This window comes from Ascaphus truei, chromosome 3 (genome assembly GCF_040206685.1).
Source record: "Ascaphus truei isolate aAscTru1 chromosome 3, aAscTru1.hap1, whole genome shotgun sequence".
NCBI lineage: Eukaryota > Metazoa > Chordata > Amphibia > Anura > Ascaphidae > Ascaphus > Ascaphus truei.
In genome coordinates this window covers 138052397-138068136 of record NC_134485.1, presented here as the reverse complement: position 1 = coordinate 138068136, position 15740 = coordinate 138052397, and the positions used below count along the sequence as shown (strand labels likewise).

General features: G+C 43.7%; 1 protein-coding gene across 2 annotated transcripts in view; it reads left to right on the top strand.

Moving 5' to 3' along the window:
* DOC2B (double C2 domain beta) overlaps positions 1-15740 on the top strand; it is a 1409852-nt gene that overhangs the window by 1376939 nt on the left and 17173 nt on the right. For both annotated transcript variants that reach the window (XM_075589564.1, XM_075589563.1), the window contains one exon: positions 5327-5423. In XM_075589564.1, the coding sequence (XP_075445679.1) occupies positions 5327-5423 (97 nt within the window). The remainder of the gene's footprint in view (positions 1-5326; positions 5424-15740) is intronic.

Here is a 15740-nt window from a genome sequence, read left to right as displayed (position 1 = left end):
CCCTCTATAAAGCATTAGTAAGACCACACCTTGAATATGGAGGACAGTTTTATGCACCACTCCTTAAAAAATGCATTATGGAACTAGAAAAAGTGCCATCAAATTAATATAGGGGATGGTTAATCTGATTTATGAGGAGAGGTTAGCTAAACTCAATTTGTTTACATTAGAAAAGAGACATCTAAGAGGGGATATGATGACTATAAACAAATATATTCGGGGACAAAATAAGGAGTTTTCAAAAGAATTATTTATCCCAAGTGTAGTACAAACAACACAAGGTCATACCTTAAGGTTGTAGGAAAGGAGATTTCACCAGCAACAAAGGAAAGGGTTCTTTACAGTAAAATGTGGAATTCATTACCCATGGAGACCGTGATGGCAGATACAATAGATTTGTTCAAAAAAAGGTTGGACATCTTTTTAGAAAGGAAAGGCATACAGGGATATACCAAATAAGTAAATATGGAAAGGATGTTGTTCCAGGGAGTAATCTGATTTCCAATATTTGGAGTCAGGAAGGGATTTATTTTTTCCCTTACAAGATATCATTAGATGATATTTCACTTGGGTTATTTGTTTGCCACCCTCTGGATCAATCAATATACTGTAAATACAAATATAGGTTATCTACTTTTGTATACTACATGTGTAGTCAAGTGTAATACAATGTAAATCCTAGTAAAGAAATTATATGATTTTTGTTGTACAGATTGTTTCAAAATAAGTTAGCTTTTTTACAAATTTAGTGCGTAAAAATGTGGAAGATTAAAATAATTCCTAAATTGCAAGTACTCACCCAAAAAGGTTTTTTTATGGAAAATGAAATGAGAAAAAAAGTAAGACTTGTACATAGTGACGCATATAATGCACATAATAAAATAGTACACACACTATTCACTGGTGTCAATGCGGGATATGCACCTCAAACGGTCATTGACTTGAATCACAGTTAATCCAGATCCCGCATCATCTCTTAGTGAATGTCCCCTTATGAATCCTTCCTCCAAAGTCTTTGCAATGTACAGTAATTGATTGATGCACGGGGCACAAGTACTGTAGATCATACTGCTTGAACAATTTAATGTGGATCTGTCACTAGACCCAATATCTACCACTTTAAAGACCAATGACTAAAGCAGCAATCCCCCGCTTTGGGATTTTTCTTCCTATTTCTTGGTAAAATGAACGCAAAATCAAAAAGGTGTGTTCCAGGATTCTCCAATAGGAAGGTGCAATGTCATGTGATATTACAGCTTTCTAAAGGCTTGTGGGAGTGAGACCTGGATGGCAGCCATCTTGATTTCCTAATTGCTCTGGCGGACCCTCCTATTACAATGTAGTAAAAAAGAAAAACATTCAAGTCGGGGGATTGTGGCTTTAGACACTTGACCCCTCTTCTTCTACTGTATCTCCTTTAACCTGTAACAAGTCACTATCTGAAACTGGCTTGGCAATGGAAGTAAATTGCAAAACATTCTTAAGGTAATATTTTTTATTTTGCAACATTCTACAGATATGTTTGCTAGTGCTATTGTTACCAACTGTCCTATATTTAATTTGACTGTTCAGAGTTTGAAATTGATGTCCCTATTCAAGCTTGTTTGGACAGTTTTTATTAGCTGGCTCGCATTGACTGAAGGTACACAGACAGATGGACAGCTGAGCGAAAGAAAAGGAGAGCATGTCCCCTGATCGCCACTTACCAGTGTGTGCTATACCCTTACATCACTGTCAGCTTTAGTGGAATGTCATTGATAACACTAAATTACCTGTGTTCCACGGTTTGAAAGTTATTAAATCTAGCTGCATCTGAGGTATCTGCATTGAATGGCTTAAGTCTGTCACTGACCACATTGACTAAACCACTCAAAAGTATTGCTACTTACTGTATCTGCAGTCCCCACATGTTTTACTGTACTGTCTACAATAATCCAATCCATACTGATTTAAGATGATTTACTAAGCCATTTATATACAAAAACTGAGTGCATAAAATCAAACATTCCTATTTTTTTTTACACAATCTTCTATATTTTCCTGACTATGTATGTTTGTTAATAAATTCAACATTTAGATAAAGCAATGTCACTCCAAGCGATTACAGGCTCTGATTTTTCCATGCATTCTTCATATAAAGTCAGAATGGTAACCATGCCACAATCCATTACTATTTAGAACCTCCAGCCCAGTGACCCATGACCAGGCTAAATACTCTAGACCCACTATTCCATACTGTGAAAAGTTAAGATGTAGCCAACATTATTGGAACCGTCTGTGTGCACCCACAGGTGAAATAGCACAGTAGCCCGACATCTTTCTTGTGTGCAGCAGATTTAAAACAATAGCAGCATCTTACCCTGGTATGTTTTATATGTCCTCCTGCAGCACGCCAGCAGTTGCATCAACATTTGCTACATTAGTAGAATAATCCAGTTACCTTCATAGTAACCTCCATGCAGTGTAATGAGGAAAGGGAAATTGATGCATTTTTCTCTCAAATCTGACACCTACAGATTTTGTAAAATAATTTTTTCAAGTTAGTTTGTAAACATGGTGAGCTAAGATTTGGGAGGTATTTGATTTCCACTTTTGTGTGATGACACTGTGTTTAACAAGAGTTTGCACTTGCAAAACCCCCACACACTCCTTCCCCCCCTATCTCTATTGGACATCTAACCATGCGATGTGAGTAAAGGGGAAAAAAAACATTTTATTAGCGAATCAAGAGCCGCTATGAAATGCAATTTCTAATTAATCAAGGTTTGGAACAGACGTTATAGTTTTGCAAATGCCCATATGCAGTTTATTGATTAATGTTTCTTCTTTGCACAACGGAGATACTTTCTCACTCACTGCCCCACACCTCTGGAATTCCCTTTCCCTCAATATCCGACTAGCACTCTCTTTCTCCAACTTTAAGACCCATCTTCAAACACACCTCTTTAACAAATCATTATGTAGCTACGTGGCTGATACTATACACTACATACATCGACATTGGCCCTTTGCAAATGCACTTACCAGAACATCTTTCTACCGTCTGTGTACGTTCTTCCTACTTACCAATTACATTTTAAGCTCGTCAGGCAGGGACTCCTTTTCCTAATGTTACTTTTATGTCTCAAGCGCTTATTCCCATTATGTGTTATATTATTATGCCATGTGTATTACTGCTATGAAGCACTATGTAGATAGAGTAGATGGTGCTCTATAAATAAAGCTATACATACAGACATACAAATGTGAGCCTTTATATACATTACTATTAAAATACAATTGTTGAAACATTGTTTGGTGAGTATACTTATCAGTACATTCCCTTGAACAATAAATATAAAATAAAAAAATAAAAAACAATGTGGCAAAATAAACAGGTACAGGAATAAATAGAAAAGGAAGAGACAGACATTTAGATTGTTGACATCAGAAGGGATGGAGGCTATCAGAATATCTAACATTTGGTTAACGCAAGAAGAAGACCAAAGGCTGATTGATAAAATTAAGTTTAAAAAAAGCATCTTGCCCAAATAGCATGCACTCAAGGAGCTAAATTCAGTCATAGCCAGACCGGTACATGTAATATTCAAAAACAATATTTCCATAGGTTCAGTAACACAAGATTGTTGAGCAAGATCATAACAAGGTAAATGTCTGACATAAATAAGAAGAAACTACTTGAAGGTCTATTATTCAGATATACCTTTTGGAAAACAAAACAAAATTATTAGTAATGGTAAGCATGACTTTGAGGGATAGGCCATGCCAAACTAACCTTGTTTCTTTGAGGAGGTAAGCAGGAGTTTAGACCAAGGCTTTTGCACTGTGATTTGGTGAAAAGATTAGTGTACAAAATAAAGGACATTTGGTCTGGGTGAAAATATTTTTACCTAGATTTAAAATGGATTGAAGGATATGCAGCAGAGAGTTCTCATACTATAAATGTAACATTTTTATATTGGGGTTAAGTTGAAAGTGGAGTACCTCAAGGCTTAGTACTGGAGTCACTGCTTTTTAACTTACTGAGAACAGTAAATTATGTAATATAATAAAATCAGAGTAGGTGTAATTTATCTACAGAAGAACTTTGTTTAACTTGGGAGGGTAAAAGGCAGATGAGGTTTAATATTAAAAAATGTAAGATTTCGCATTTGCGAAACAAGAAAAGTCATGCTACAGTACTGTAAATGCTAACTAAATAGGCCAAAATTAGGTAAATCCTTGATGGATATAAAGAACGATTCCTGCACTACTACCAATTAGGGTAAAATATAATAGTGATCTCATGAGTAAGGGTTATTTAGTTAAACCACTTGGCCAATGCGTTATAAGCCTGCATCCAACGTCAAGGCATAACCAAATTTGCAGGTACCTACACTGAATATATGTAATTAGTGTCCAATGGACTACTGAAAAATGTGAGACGGCCCTGAAGGGGTTAAATAACGCATATGCTTTTGTGAATAGTGCAATTAAAAGATGGCCAAAGCCAGCATCATAGTTACCTTACTATAGAGGTAAACTGTAGGTGCACAAATGCCCTAAGGCTGCAGGCTTGGCCAAAAAATTGCCAGATATAAAGCTTTCCCTTGTCTAAGTGTATTTAGTCAGCTCATAACACAACACTTAAAAGGCAAGTATCCCTTCATCAGGTGCGCATAGTGCAGGGGTACTGACCCCCAAAATATTGTGTTATTGTGCTATTAATTGTTTCAGTGGAATAAATACATCAACTAAGCTAAAGCCCTATATCTGGCAATTTTTTTCGTTTTTGTGTGCAAAGGATTCTTATATTTTTTCATATACATGTTGGTGTTTTCTTATTCTGGCTCACATTCAGTAAGCACCTATAGTTCTATTGGATTTGTATTCCTTTCAAAAATTGGGTCTATTTACTCGATAGAGTATGTTTTTTTTCTTTACAGTAAGGGCAGTTAAAATGTGGAATTTAAAACCAATAAAGACTGTGATGGAAGATACAATAGACATTTTTAAGAAAAGATTTTCAGAAAGGAAAGGTCAAATAAGTTAAACATAGGAAGGATGTCAATCCAGGAAGAAAGCTGCTGGCCATTACTAGGGTAGGGAAAGAATTTATATTTTTTCCCTTATGGCTAATGCTCAATACAAATATAGGATGACTTTCTTAGTCGACTAAATTGAATATAAATTGAACTGGATGGACATAGGTATTTTCAACAAACTCATCTACTATGTAACCTAGATCAACAACAACCACTGGGTCTCCAACTGGTTTCTCCTACATCAGATTAATGTATTTATCAATGAGTTACCAATTTACTGTTATATTTTTCTTTTTTTTAAGGAGTTTTGCTATGAGATAAAACACGGCGACCTTGCAAAAAAGACATTGGAAGTCACAGTGTGGGATTATGATATTGGTAAATCAAATGATTTTATAGGTAAGTGGATGAGTTGATCACTCACATGACATCTTCAATTTGTAATTTGGTCTCATCCATCACATTCAGATAGACTCAAGTCGCAATCTTCATACCGTATGTAGTTTGGTTAAATAATATTATTGTATCTTTAAAAGTCCTGTGTTATTTGCAGTTAAATATGCATATATGTTTTCTTTCATGGATTCCCCCTCTGTCCCTTTCCCCAATGCATTAACCTTAAACCATAAAGTCCCATCCGGGAAGGATCTCTGGCATTGAAGGGGTTAAAGGTCAGCACATTGAGATCATATTAAAGCGTACTGCACCTTTAATAAATATTAAATTTTGAGCACCGGTCACGTTACAGAGGTTAAACTTCGTAGGACAGTTAACATGCAACATACTGTTACATTATGTACCTGATGAACAGTATGTAAAGAATATTATCATTACTTCTTCATACTGAGAGCTTTGTGAATATGGTGGTTACTTATGGAAATATTGCTCAGTCTGGGTTCTTATACTGCAAGTTGTTCATCTGGATGTTATTGCCCTTCATTGAGGTAGAGCGACAGAGCTCTGTTAAATCTTTTATCGTGACGTTACTCCAATTTAACGTATCGATATTTGTAACGCATACGCACAAAGGTGATTAGCATTACGATTACCTCACGTTAACCTGAGAAATATCGAATCGATAATTTTTAACGGACATCTGGCGTACTCATATGCAAATCATATGCTAATGATCCATTAGCATAACATCGCCTATCCACAAACCCCCATTAATGTAGCACATGGAAATAACGTTACGATAATTAGGTTGCAGCAAAACCTGCTGTTACACACATACAGACGATGATCATCATAGCAATTTTTCCAGGATTAACCCACAAGCAAAAAGGAGCAGGTCTAAAGTGGTACCCAAATGATTGTGTAACGGTGTTTTCCCTGGGCCCTTCTGACCCTGACCCCTATGTGAGAAAATCCCCAAATTACATGGATGTGTAGTGTGGTGCACCTGCTGGCTCACAGGACTCCTGAATCTCCCGCTGGATGATAGTGGGGATTTCACCATGACAGGCGTCTGAGGTAGTGTGCTGAGTTCTACTCACGGTCGGTACAGCGCCTCCTTCCCATCCAGGTCCCCACGATAGCAGGGAGGAGTATCTGAAAGGAACCCCTGGGTGCACCTTCTCCCTAAATAACTCCATTCACAGACGAGAAGGGTCTTTTCATGGGCATCTTTATTAGCATGTCTTGTGGCAGACTGCCCATCACAGCGGCCGACACTTAGCAGCACATCTTGTACTTGCACTCCATTGGAAGGTTCCTCCTGACTCTTTAATCAAGTTGTCCTTCCACCTCTCCCCTAAGGGAGACTACCAGCTGTGCCAGGTCCCTGGACACAGTGTGTGATCAGCTTGTCACTTGCACTTGACTCTCTCTCTGACAGACAGACTTGAACTGCTGCAGACACTTGAACTCTCCTGTAGATCTCCTTCATACACACTGACTTTTGGTAGTTCTGTGCAATATATAAGCTCCAGAAAAGACCCACCTCTGTGTCACCAACAGTGGACACAGAACATGCTGTCACTTCCTTTGCTACTATCTTACACATCACAGGGATTGAGGGCAAACCTCCATGATGACTACTGGCAACCCTGCCCTTTTAACAGGAGTTACTGCTCAGTAAGAGAAAGATATGTACACCAATTTTACACATGGCTACAATCTCCCCCTGGTGGAACCAAACGACCTCGCTTGGATCTAAATTTGCGGAACCTTCCTTCAGAGGCAACTGCAAAACATAAACCATATACATTAGTACACATTATTTTGAAGGCATTTTTCCATACTGTACATATTGACAGATACATCCTGACCTGCAAGACTGCACTGATGCACTACTCCTTAGGAGAATTCTAGCTTCAATAGTAATGCCTGGGGTCAGGTTTCATCACCTCCCTCCCATTAACATCTACTACTGAGATACTGTAACATCTGGGCTTCACAGTCTCTGGTATGTATTCCATTTTGTGCATATATATGTTGTGCCCAACACTCCATACCCTCATGAGACAACAGATCCTTTCTTCGGTCCTATGTGCTGTATGGTCGGATTTGGATTTAATGTAATCTTCTATGGACTCTCTCAACCAGGCATCCCTATTAGCCTCTACACTGGCGACACACTTTATTCGAGCTCGGCTAGTCCCACGAATTCGGGTATACCCGGGTGTATTGAGGTTTGTGACTGTTTTCTGCCCGAGTGCATTGAGGTATTTTCAGGCAGGGATTGAAGCATTTTATTCCCGCTGGCTGCAATACTGCACAGTATATATATATATACTGCATTACAATTCATGAATTTATGCCATCTGGTAGACACGCGAAGCATTGCAGCCTATTAAATCCTAATCATTATCATTTAACAGATCAGCCGCCCATCAGCCAGGCATGAACCCAGGCTGGGAAGGCAAACGCAACGGGGCTTGTCAGAGGTGAGGAGCGGCGCATTCCAGGTATCTGCCAGGTACATACTGGGTATTTGCTCGAATAAAGTGTGTCGGTGCAGTATCTCCTGCATCAGAGGTTCAGGTACATAAGGGTATTCTAGACCATGAGACCGTTTGTATCGTGCAACTATGGCCCTCTCAGCCCTGCTGATATCAATTAACTTTTTATTGCCTGCCTTGCCTGGCAGTACCCATGACAATGGCTCTTCGGAAGCGATCACATCATATAGTATGGAGGACCCCCTAGGAGTAACTAGGCCCCTTTGAATTTCATACCACCGCCTCCTTAATTCGTCCAGGCGTTCCTCAGACGTGTATTTGCCCACATCCCACCAGTGGTCAACTATATCCCCTCTGATCAGTATGAACCGAGTACGGTCCAACCAGGCCTCATACCCATCAAACATCGGAGCCCACCATCTGGTTTCCTTCTCTACAGCCTGCTCCCTCACTGAAACAGCTATGTCACTTTCCTCCGGTTCTCCCCCAGAAGAAACACCTGATGTTCCCGTGGATCTAGAACCCAACCCAATACGTTTAGGCCTACCCCTCACATTTGCATTACAAATCAACAGCACTTAATCTGGAAGACTTATCACACAAAATCATTTCCCTCTCCGATCCTTCATCGGAAGTAAAACATTCCCCCCAGTCCATGGTTGACCCAGTCCTGCCCTCAGACGTGTCCCTTGACTCCCCAGACCACCCTTGGCTAGACAATGACCCAGAGGAAGACGTGACAGGGGCAGGGGCAGTGCCATGGGGTGAGGGCAGAGCAAACGGGGAAGTATGCTGGCGATGCGGCATTATGATTCGCAATTTGGCAATGCCCCAACCGGTACCACCACTGGGTAGGTCAGGCTCACCCGTCTTCTGGTTGCCAGGATTCCTCATCTCCGATCGGCACTTGCTCCGCTCCTTGCCGGACAAACCGGCGCTGCATGGGGTTCGTGGCGGCGTCTGTTGCTTCCAGCCGGCTCCGCTTTGTCCGCCGGAAGTGACGTCATCGATCTCGCGGTACGAGGCGCCGCCGTCTTGGGTGGGGTCCCCCACCAGAACTTCCTCCTCCAGTACGACATCCGGCGCCGGACGCGATGGTTCGTTCCGCAGCTCTGCTTTGGCCTTGGCTGGGCCTTCCTTCGCCGTCACCTCCATCAGAGCCTGTGGAGGGTAAGAAGGTGTCTCACCGCTCCATTGGCTTGCGATGGGGTCCTCTCCGCCTTCCGTGCTGGGAGTCGCCACGGCCGTGGGACTCATCCACTCCGGTCACATCAGCAAAGGTGATCGCGGACTCTCGAGACTCAGCTCCGCTACATCACAGGCAAGTGCTGGCTCTTTTTCAGCACCGCTGTAGTGGCCCGCCGGTAGGCGCATCACCACCTATGTCGGGCTTCCCTGCTCGTCGTCCGACGAGACAGATTCCGATGCTGGTAGTGGTACCTCCGCAGGGGACTGACAGCGGGGTTCCGGTTCTCGCTGCGGTTGCAGGCCCCAATTTCCTTCTTTTCAGTAGCGATCATCAGCAGGGATCCCCATTCTCCGGGATCGACCTTCTCGGTTTTCACTTTGGGCAAGGCTCCAGCCGTCAGCTTGGCTGTCTCTCCTCCCGCCACCGCGGCGTGCCCAGGCACAAAGGGCTGCACGGCCCACAGATAATGTATGCCACATTGGGGACATCTTGCAGTGGTGCTGGCTTCTCCGCCGGGTAACCTGCATTGCATGCACAGGCACCGCAAAGTCTCTTTGTCACCTGCCTTCACTACCAGGAAGCCTCCTGGCAATAGGTAGGGGTGTACAGTAATGTCCATTGCACTATTAGTCGCACTGATTAAGGGAGATACTCGGCACCGTAGTCTCTCCTGTTCACCAGCTCCTCGCACATCCAGCTCCTCCCTCAGCCAACTCTGTTCTCAATTGGCAGATACAAGGACCCCTCCCCCTGGTAGATATTAGGGGAGGGTCCCACAGGTTCACTTGATGACTCAGAATTGGCTCTGAGCCTGTCATAGTCCAGGAGGGCGTGGCCACAGCTTTGCGCCACTTCCCCCAGCAGGGTGGGGTTCTCTCTTTTGCGCCTCTCCCGGCCAACTTCTTGCAACTGCACTGTTTGCAAAATTTTCTTCACACGGCCCACGCGGTTTCCCAGGGAAGCGGGAACTGCCATCTTTGATTACACGGCCATTCACATTAGCAGCTAAGGTAGATATTTGGTTAGTGATCACCGTCTGGCAATCAGATACTCCACTATTTCCACACATAATAGCAATGTCCTCAACACTTTCCTCCAGGGTAGCCCCCCGGAATCCTAGGCAGGACAAAAACGGCACAGCCACTGCTTTAGCGCCACTCCATAGCAAACTAACAAAAGTTCCTTTTGTAGCTTGATCCCCAGTGGTACACACACCACGTGCGCTCTCCATCAGGCACGAGCCGCCATCTTGGACTCTCCGCACCGCGTGGAACTTCACTTCTTGCAGTCACCATCTTTTCTCGTTTATTGCTATCGCACATGGTGCTCCTCTCTGCTGGGCAGCAGCCATTTCGATGAAATAAAGAATGCCAGTGCACCCTACATGTATCTCCTGTGTGTCTTACTCATGTTTGCATTACCTCAGGCTAGGCTCACTCTCTCTGTATGCTGTATCTGCCTTCCTCCAGTATGTGCTCTGTGGTAAGTGATCTGGTTACTGGATAGAGTACTCTGGCTTCTCCCATGCAGTACTTGGGGTGTCAACCTACTGTTGGCTACATCTAGCGTGGGTTAATTCCTGACCCACGTTAACCAGGCTGTCCCCTAAGGCATCCTACGACTATCTGCCTCAAGGTGACTAGAACAGCTATAGCCCTGACTCCAAACCCACTTTACTCCATTCAAGGCCCTAGGGTGTACTTTGCGAATGACCGTCAACTCCTGACTACCCCTAGGTCCCGTCCCATCCACAGCACGTCCTGGCAGCATACATTTTCCTGTTTCCCAGTGTGCCTAGCAAAAGCCTGTCCTGATGATAGGTATCTCATCAGCGCCTCCAACTGTAACTGTGTTTTCCCTGGGCCCTTCTGATCCTGACCCCTATGTGAGAAAATCCCCAAATTACATGGATGTGTAGTGTGGTGCACCTGCTGGCTCACAGGACTCCTGAGTCTCCCGCTGGATGGTAGTGGGGATTTCACCATGACAGGCGTCTGAGGTAGTGTGCTGAGTTCTACTCACGGTCGGTACAGCGCCTCCATCCCTTCCAGGTCCCCATGATAGCAGGGAGGAGTATCTGAAAGGGAACCCCTGGGTGCACCTTCTCCCTGAATAACTCCATTCACAGATGAGAAGGGTCTTTTCATGGGCATCTTTATTAGCATGTCTTGTGGCAGACTGCCCATCACAGCAGCCGACACGTAGTCGCACATCTTGTACTTGCACTCCATTAAAAGGTTCCTCCTGACTCTTTAATCAAGTTGTCCTTCTACCTCTCCCCTAAGGGAGACTACCAGCTGTGCCAGGTCCCTGGACACAGTGTGTGATCAGCTTGTCACTTGCACTTGACTCTCTCTCTGACAGACAGACTTGAACTGCTGCAGACACTTGAGCTCTCCTGTAGATCTCCTTCATACACACTAACTTTTGGCAGTGCTGTGCAATATATAAGCTCCAGAAAAGACCCACCTCTGTGTCACTAACAGTGGACACAGAACATGCTGTCACTCCTTTGCTACTATCTTACACATCACAGGGATTGAGGGCAAACCTCCATGATGACTACTGGCAACCCTGCCCTTTTAACAGTAAGAGAAAGAAGAAAATTTAAAACAACTTACCGTAATTTTCTTTTCCTGGAACCATGGCAGTGGGCACATAGTTACCCTCCCTATGTATGTCTAATGCCTATGTGCCCAGTGCCATGGTTCCAGGAAAAGAAAATTACGGTAAGTTGTTTTAAATTTTCTTCTTTCCTGATCACCCTGGCAGTGGGCACCTTTGGGACATACCCCAGCAGTAACAAATTAGGGAGGGATACATAAGAAATAAACCACCAGTCAATGCAGTTATCAGTTGACCTTTTTTAATTCACTTTACACTTTATTTCACTACAGATTGTAGAACTACACGCCCAAAGCTTGCATCAGCTGATGATTGTATGTCCAGTCTGTAGTATTTCAAGAATGTATGGAACGAGGACCAGACCGCTGCTTTGCATATCTGTCCTGGTGTAGCCTGGGCGTTAAAATGCCCATGACGTAGACATGGCCCTTGTAGAATGAGCTTTAATGTTCAAAGGTTTATCTTGTCCTTTGCTCTCATAAGCTTTTTTAATACAAGACACTATCCATTGGGAAATTGTTGTCTTAGATGCTGCTTGACCTTTCTTCAGTCCTTCTGGTATGATGAATAATCTGTCCGATTTTCTCACATTGTCACGCTTGTGCTCTCCTCACAAGCGCAGGGAGAAAGGGAAGGACCCGGTAGCGAGGTGGGGAGGCTGCAGGGGATACGAAGGGAGTAAGTTGCCGCGCAGCTTGGGATCGGCGCACGTAGTCACGTGACCTCGCCGTGCGCATGAGAATGCGTGACACGTCCAGAGGTGCGGAGCCTACTCAGAGACACGAGTGATCCAGCTGCATGTGCGCGCATGCTCTGACAGCAGAGCAGGAGTGCGCACTCTCTCAGGCACCAACGCGGGGGTTGTGGGAAGCCAACGCTTCAGCACGGGAGTCTGGAAACGGAAACCAGGAACATGGAACATGGGCATGGAGTCCAGAGCACAAGGTAACATCCAGAGAAGGATTGTTTCTTGGAGAACGTCCAGACTTCTTAAAGGCATAGTGACAGAAACAGCAAGGGTGCAGCAAAACTAAATATAAACATAAGTGTTCTTAGTCTAATCCATTGGCCAAGGAATTATAAGCCTGCTACCACGTCAAGGTGAACCCTACTAAGCAGGTACCTACACTACCCGACGGTAAACTAACCTCAGTAGTTATTGAGTGACTGTCCCAGTCTTCCGGAATCCACAGGAGATGAATAAAGATCCCAAGGAGGTCCAGGCAGGAGCAGCATACAATCGTAGGACATGCAGGAACCCAGACAGGTAGCCACTGAATGCTATTTAAAGGAAGCAGCAGCTGTAAGCAATGAGAAAGTCAGAGAGAGGCTTTCTTCCTGTCAGGAGGAGGAGGGCAGGATTTGCCAGGAAGCAAGATGGCGTTGTTTGCTTCGGAATCCTTAAAGACACAAGATCTTGACTCGCAGCTAGAGGTCGGCGATCAGAAGTTAAAAGGTAAGGAAGGAACACGCCGCAGGGGGCGTGTTCCGCACATCGTTACACACATCTCGCATCCTTTCTATGTATACCTTTAGGCATTTCACAACATCTAGTTTGTGTAATCTCTCCTCTTTCTTGTTCTTTGGATCTGGACAGAATGATGGAATCACGATTTCCTGATCCATATGGAACTGTGATACAACCTTTGGCAAGAATTGATGCACTGGTCTGAGAACTGCTTTGTCTTGATGCATGACTAGGAATGGTTCCTTAGCTGATAGTGCCTGTAGTTCTCCCACTCTCCTTGCTGAGGTGCTTGCAATCAAGAACGCCATCTTCCATGATAACCATCTCAAACCTATCTCTTGTATAGGTTCGAAAGGAGGTGCCGTAAATACATCCAATACTAGAGACAGGTCCCATGTCGGTACTCTGTTTTTAATTTGAGGTCTTAGTCTTTTAACTGCTTGCAAGAACCGGATGATTAATTTTTCCATTGCCAGATTTCTCTCCAATAAGGCTGATAGTGCAGACACCTGTACTTTCAGAGAGCTGAGGCTGAGACCTTTGTCAAATCCTTTTTGCAAGAACTCCACTATTGACACAATTCTTGGTGAGAGGAAATGTTGTCTTTTTGAGCACCAATCCCGGAAACAAAGCCAGATTCTATGGTACACTTTTGATGTGGACCCTTTTCTTGCATGTAACAGGGTCTGGATTGTTTTGTCTGAACAACCTTTCAACCTCAATGTTTCCCGCTCAATCGCCATGCCGTCAAGGCCCATTGTTTGGCGTTCGGATGGCATATTGGCCCCTGTCGCATAAGTCCTTTGCGATCTGGTATGTGCCATGGTATATCCACTGCCATATTTACCAAGTGTGTGAACCAAGGCCTTCTTGGCCAGAATGGTGCTACCAATATCACTTCCGCTTGGTCTTCCCTGATTGTTTTCGGAATTAGGGGAATTGGGGGGAACAGGTATGCAAACTTGAAATCCCATTTGAAGCTGAGAGCATCTGTGCTTTTTGCGCTTGGATGAAACAGCCTTGCACAGTAGTTCTTTACCTTGCGGTTCTGGTGTGTCGCCATGAGATCTGTCTGGCTGACCCCATCGCTCTAACAGGCCTTGAAACACCTGTGGGTCTAGTGCCCATTCTACTGGGTGTATAATGTTGCGACTTAGAAAGTCTTCTGTGACATTTTCCAGTCCTGGGATGTGTACAGCTGTGATCTCTGATAAGTGGCCCTCTGCCCAAGAGAGGATTTCTGCTGTGAGATTTATCAGTTTTCTGCTCCTGGTTCCCCCTTGTTTGGCTATATATTTTACCACCGATCGGTTGTCTGACCTTATCTTTATCTTGCCATCTTTTATTTGGTCTTGGAATGCTTCAGAGCCCTTTGTACTGCTTTTAGTTCCAGCAGGTTCGATGGAAGATGTTGTTCCTGGTTTGTCCAGGTTCCTTGCACCAGTGCTTCTCCCATTTGGGCACCCCAACCTGTGTTGCTTGCATCTGTTGTGATACTTTCCCACTGTACTGAGTATAGTGTCCGTCCTTTCCCCGGATTTCGGGTATCTTCCCACCATTTTAACGCTTTTTTTGTGCGTGGGTGTAACAAGATTCTTTGTCTTGTATTCTTGTGATCCCGTTCCATTGGTGTAAAAAATTGTATTGTAACGGTCTCATATTTAGCGCTGGAGATGGAGGGTTGGTCAGCGCACAGGATTTCGCTCAAAAGATGAAATGAGAAGATAAGGAACACGTAATCAGTGTTTAGGTAGCCAAACAGTATACATTGATAAAAGTTGTCTCATAAAATATAAAATAAAAATTCTTAAAAAAGTTCTTAAAAATCTTAAATAAAATTCTGTGGTAAATTGATCAATTTGTGAGCAGATCTAAGATTGGGGGTAAGTGGAATAAAAAGGGGTTGGTGTGAGCGGGTGATTAGCAGGCTTTTGTATAGCCTGCTATCTGTCAGAAGTTTGAATGGGATAGTTGTGCTGGTTTGCAGAATCTAATAGGCAGTCTTTCTTTATCAGAGTGCTGCCAGAAGCAATGGATAGCTTCCTCACCCTCCCAGTGGAGGCAATATGCAAGTGGCTTATCTCCCGGGTGCCCAAATTAGAAGAAAAAGGGCCGAACACGGTGAGTAAGCAAAATAGGATTTATTAAGTGCAAAAACAGCAAAAAACAAGATAACACTCACGATACAGCTTAGGCAACAGCCCAGCATCAGCCCGATCGTCCGGTCCTGCTCCTCTCACCAGTGTGCCTCCCGTGATCGCGTCCGACGGCGGGACCGGAAGAGGAGGGCTTACCGGATGTCAGCAGGCTGGCTGGGTCCTTCAGTCAATGGGCTCCGGAAGGGAACTACGCGTTTCGCAGTGATGCTTCGTCAGGTTCCTGCCGGATGCCCTGTGTCTTCTCTTCTTATAGGCCTGATACCTAATTGATTGTTTGATTGCAATCAATTAGTGCTGGTATAATTGCATGATGTAAATTAATATAAAATGTTATAAAAACAACCTTTATTCATTATTGGGTGTTGGACTTGT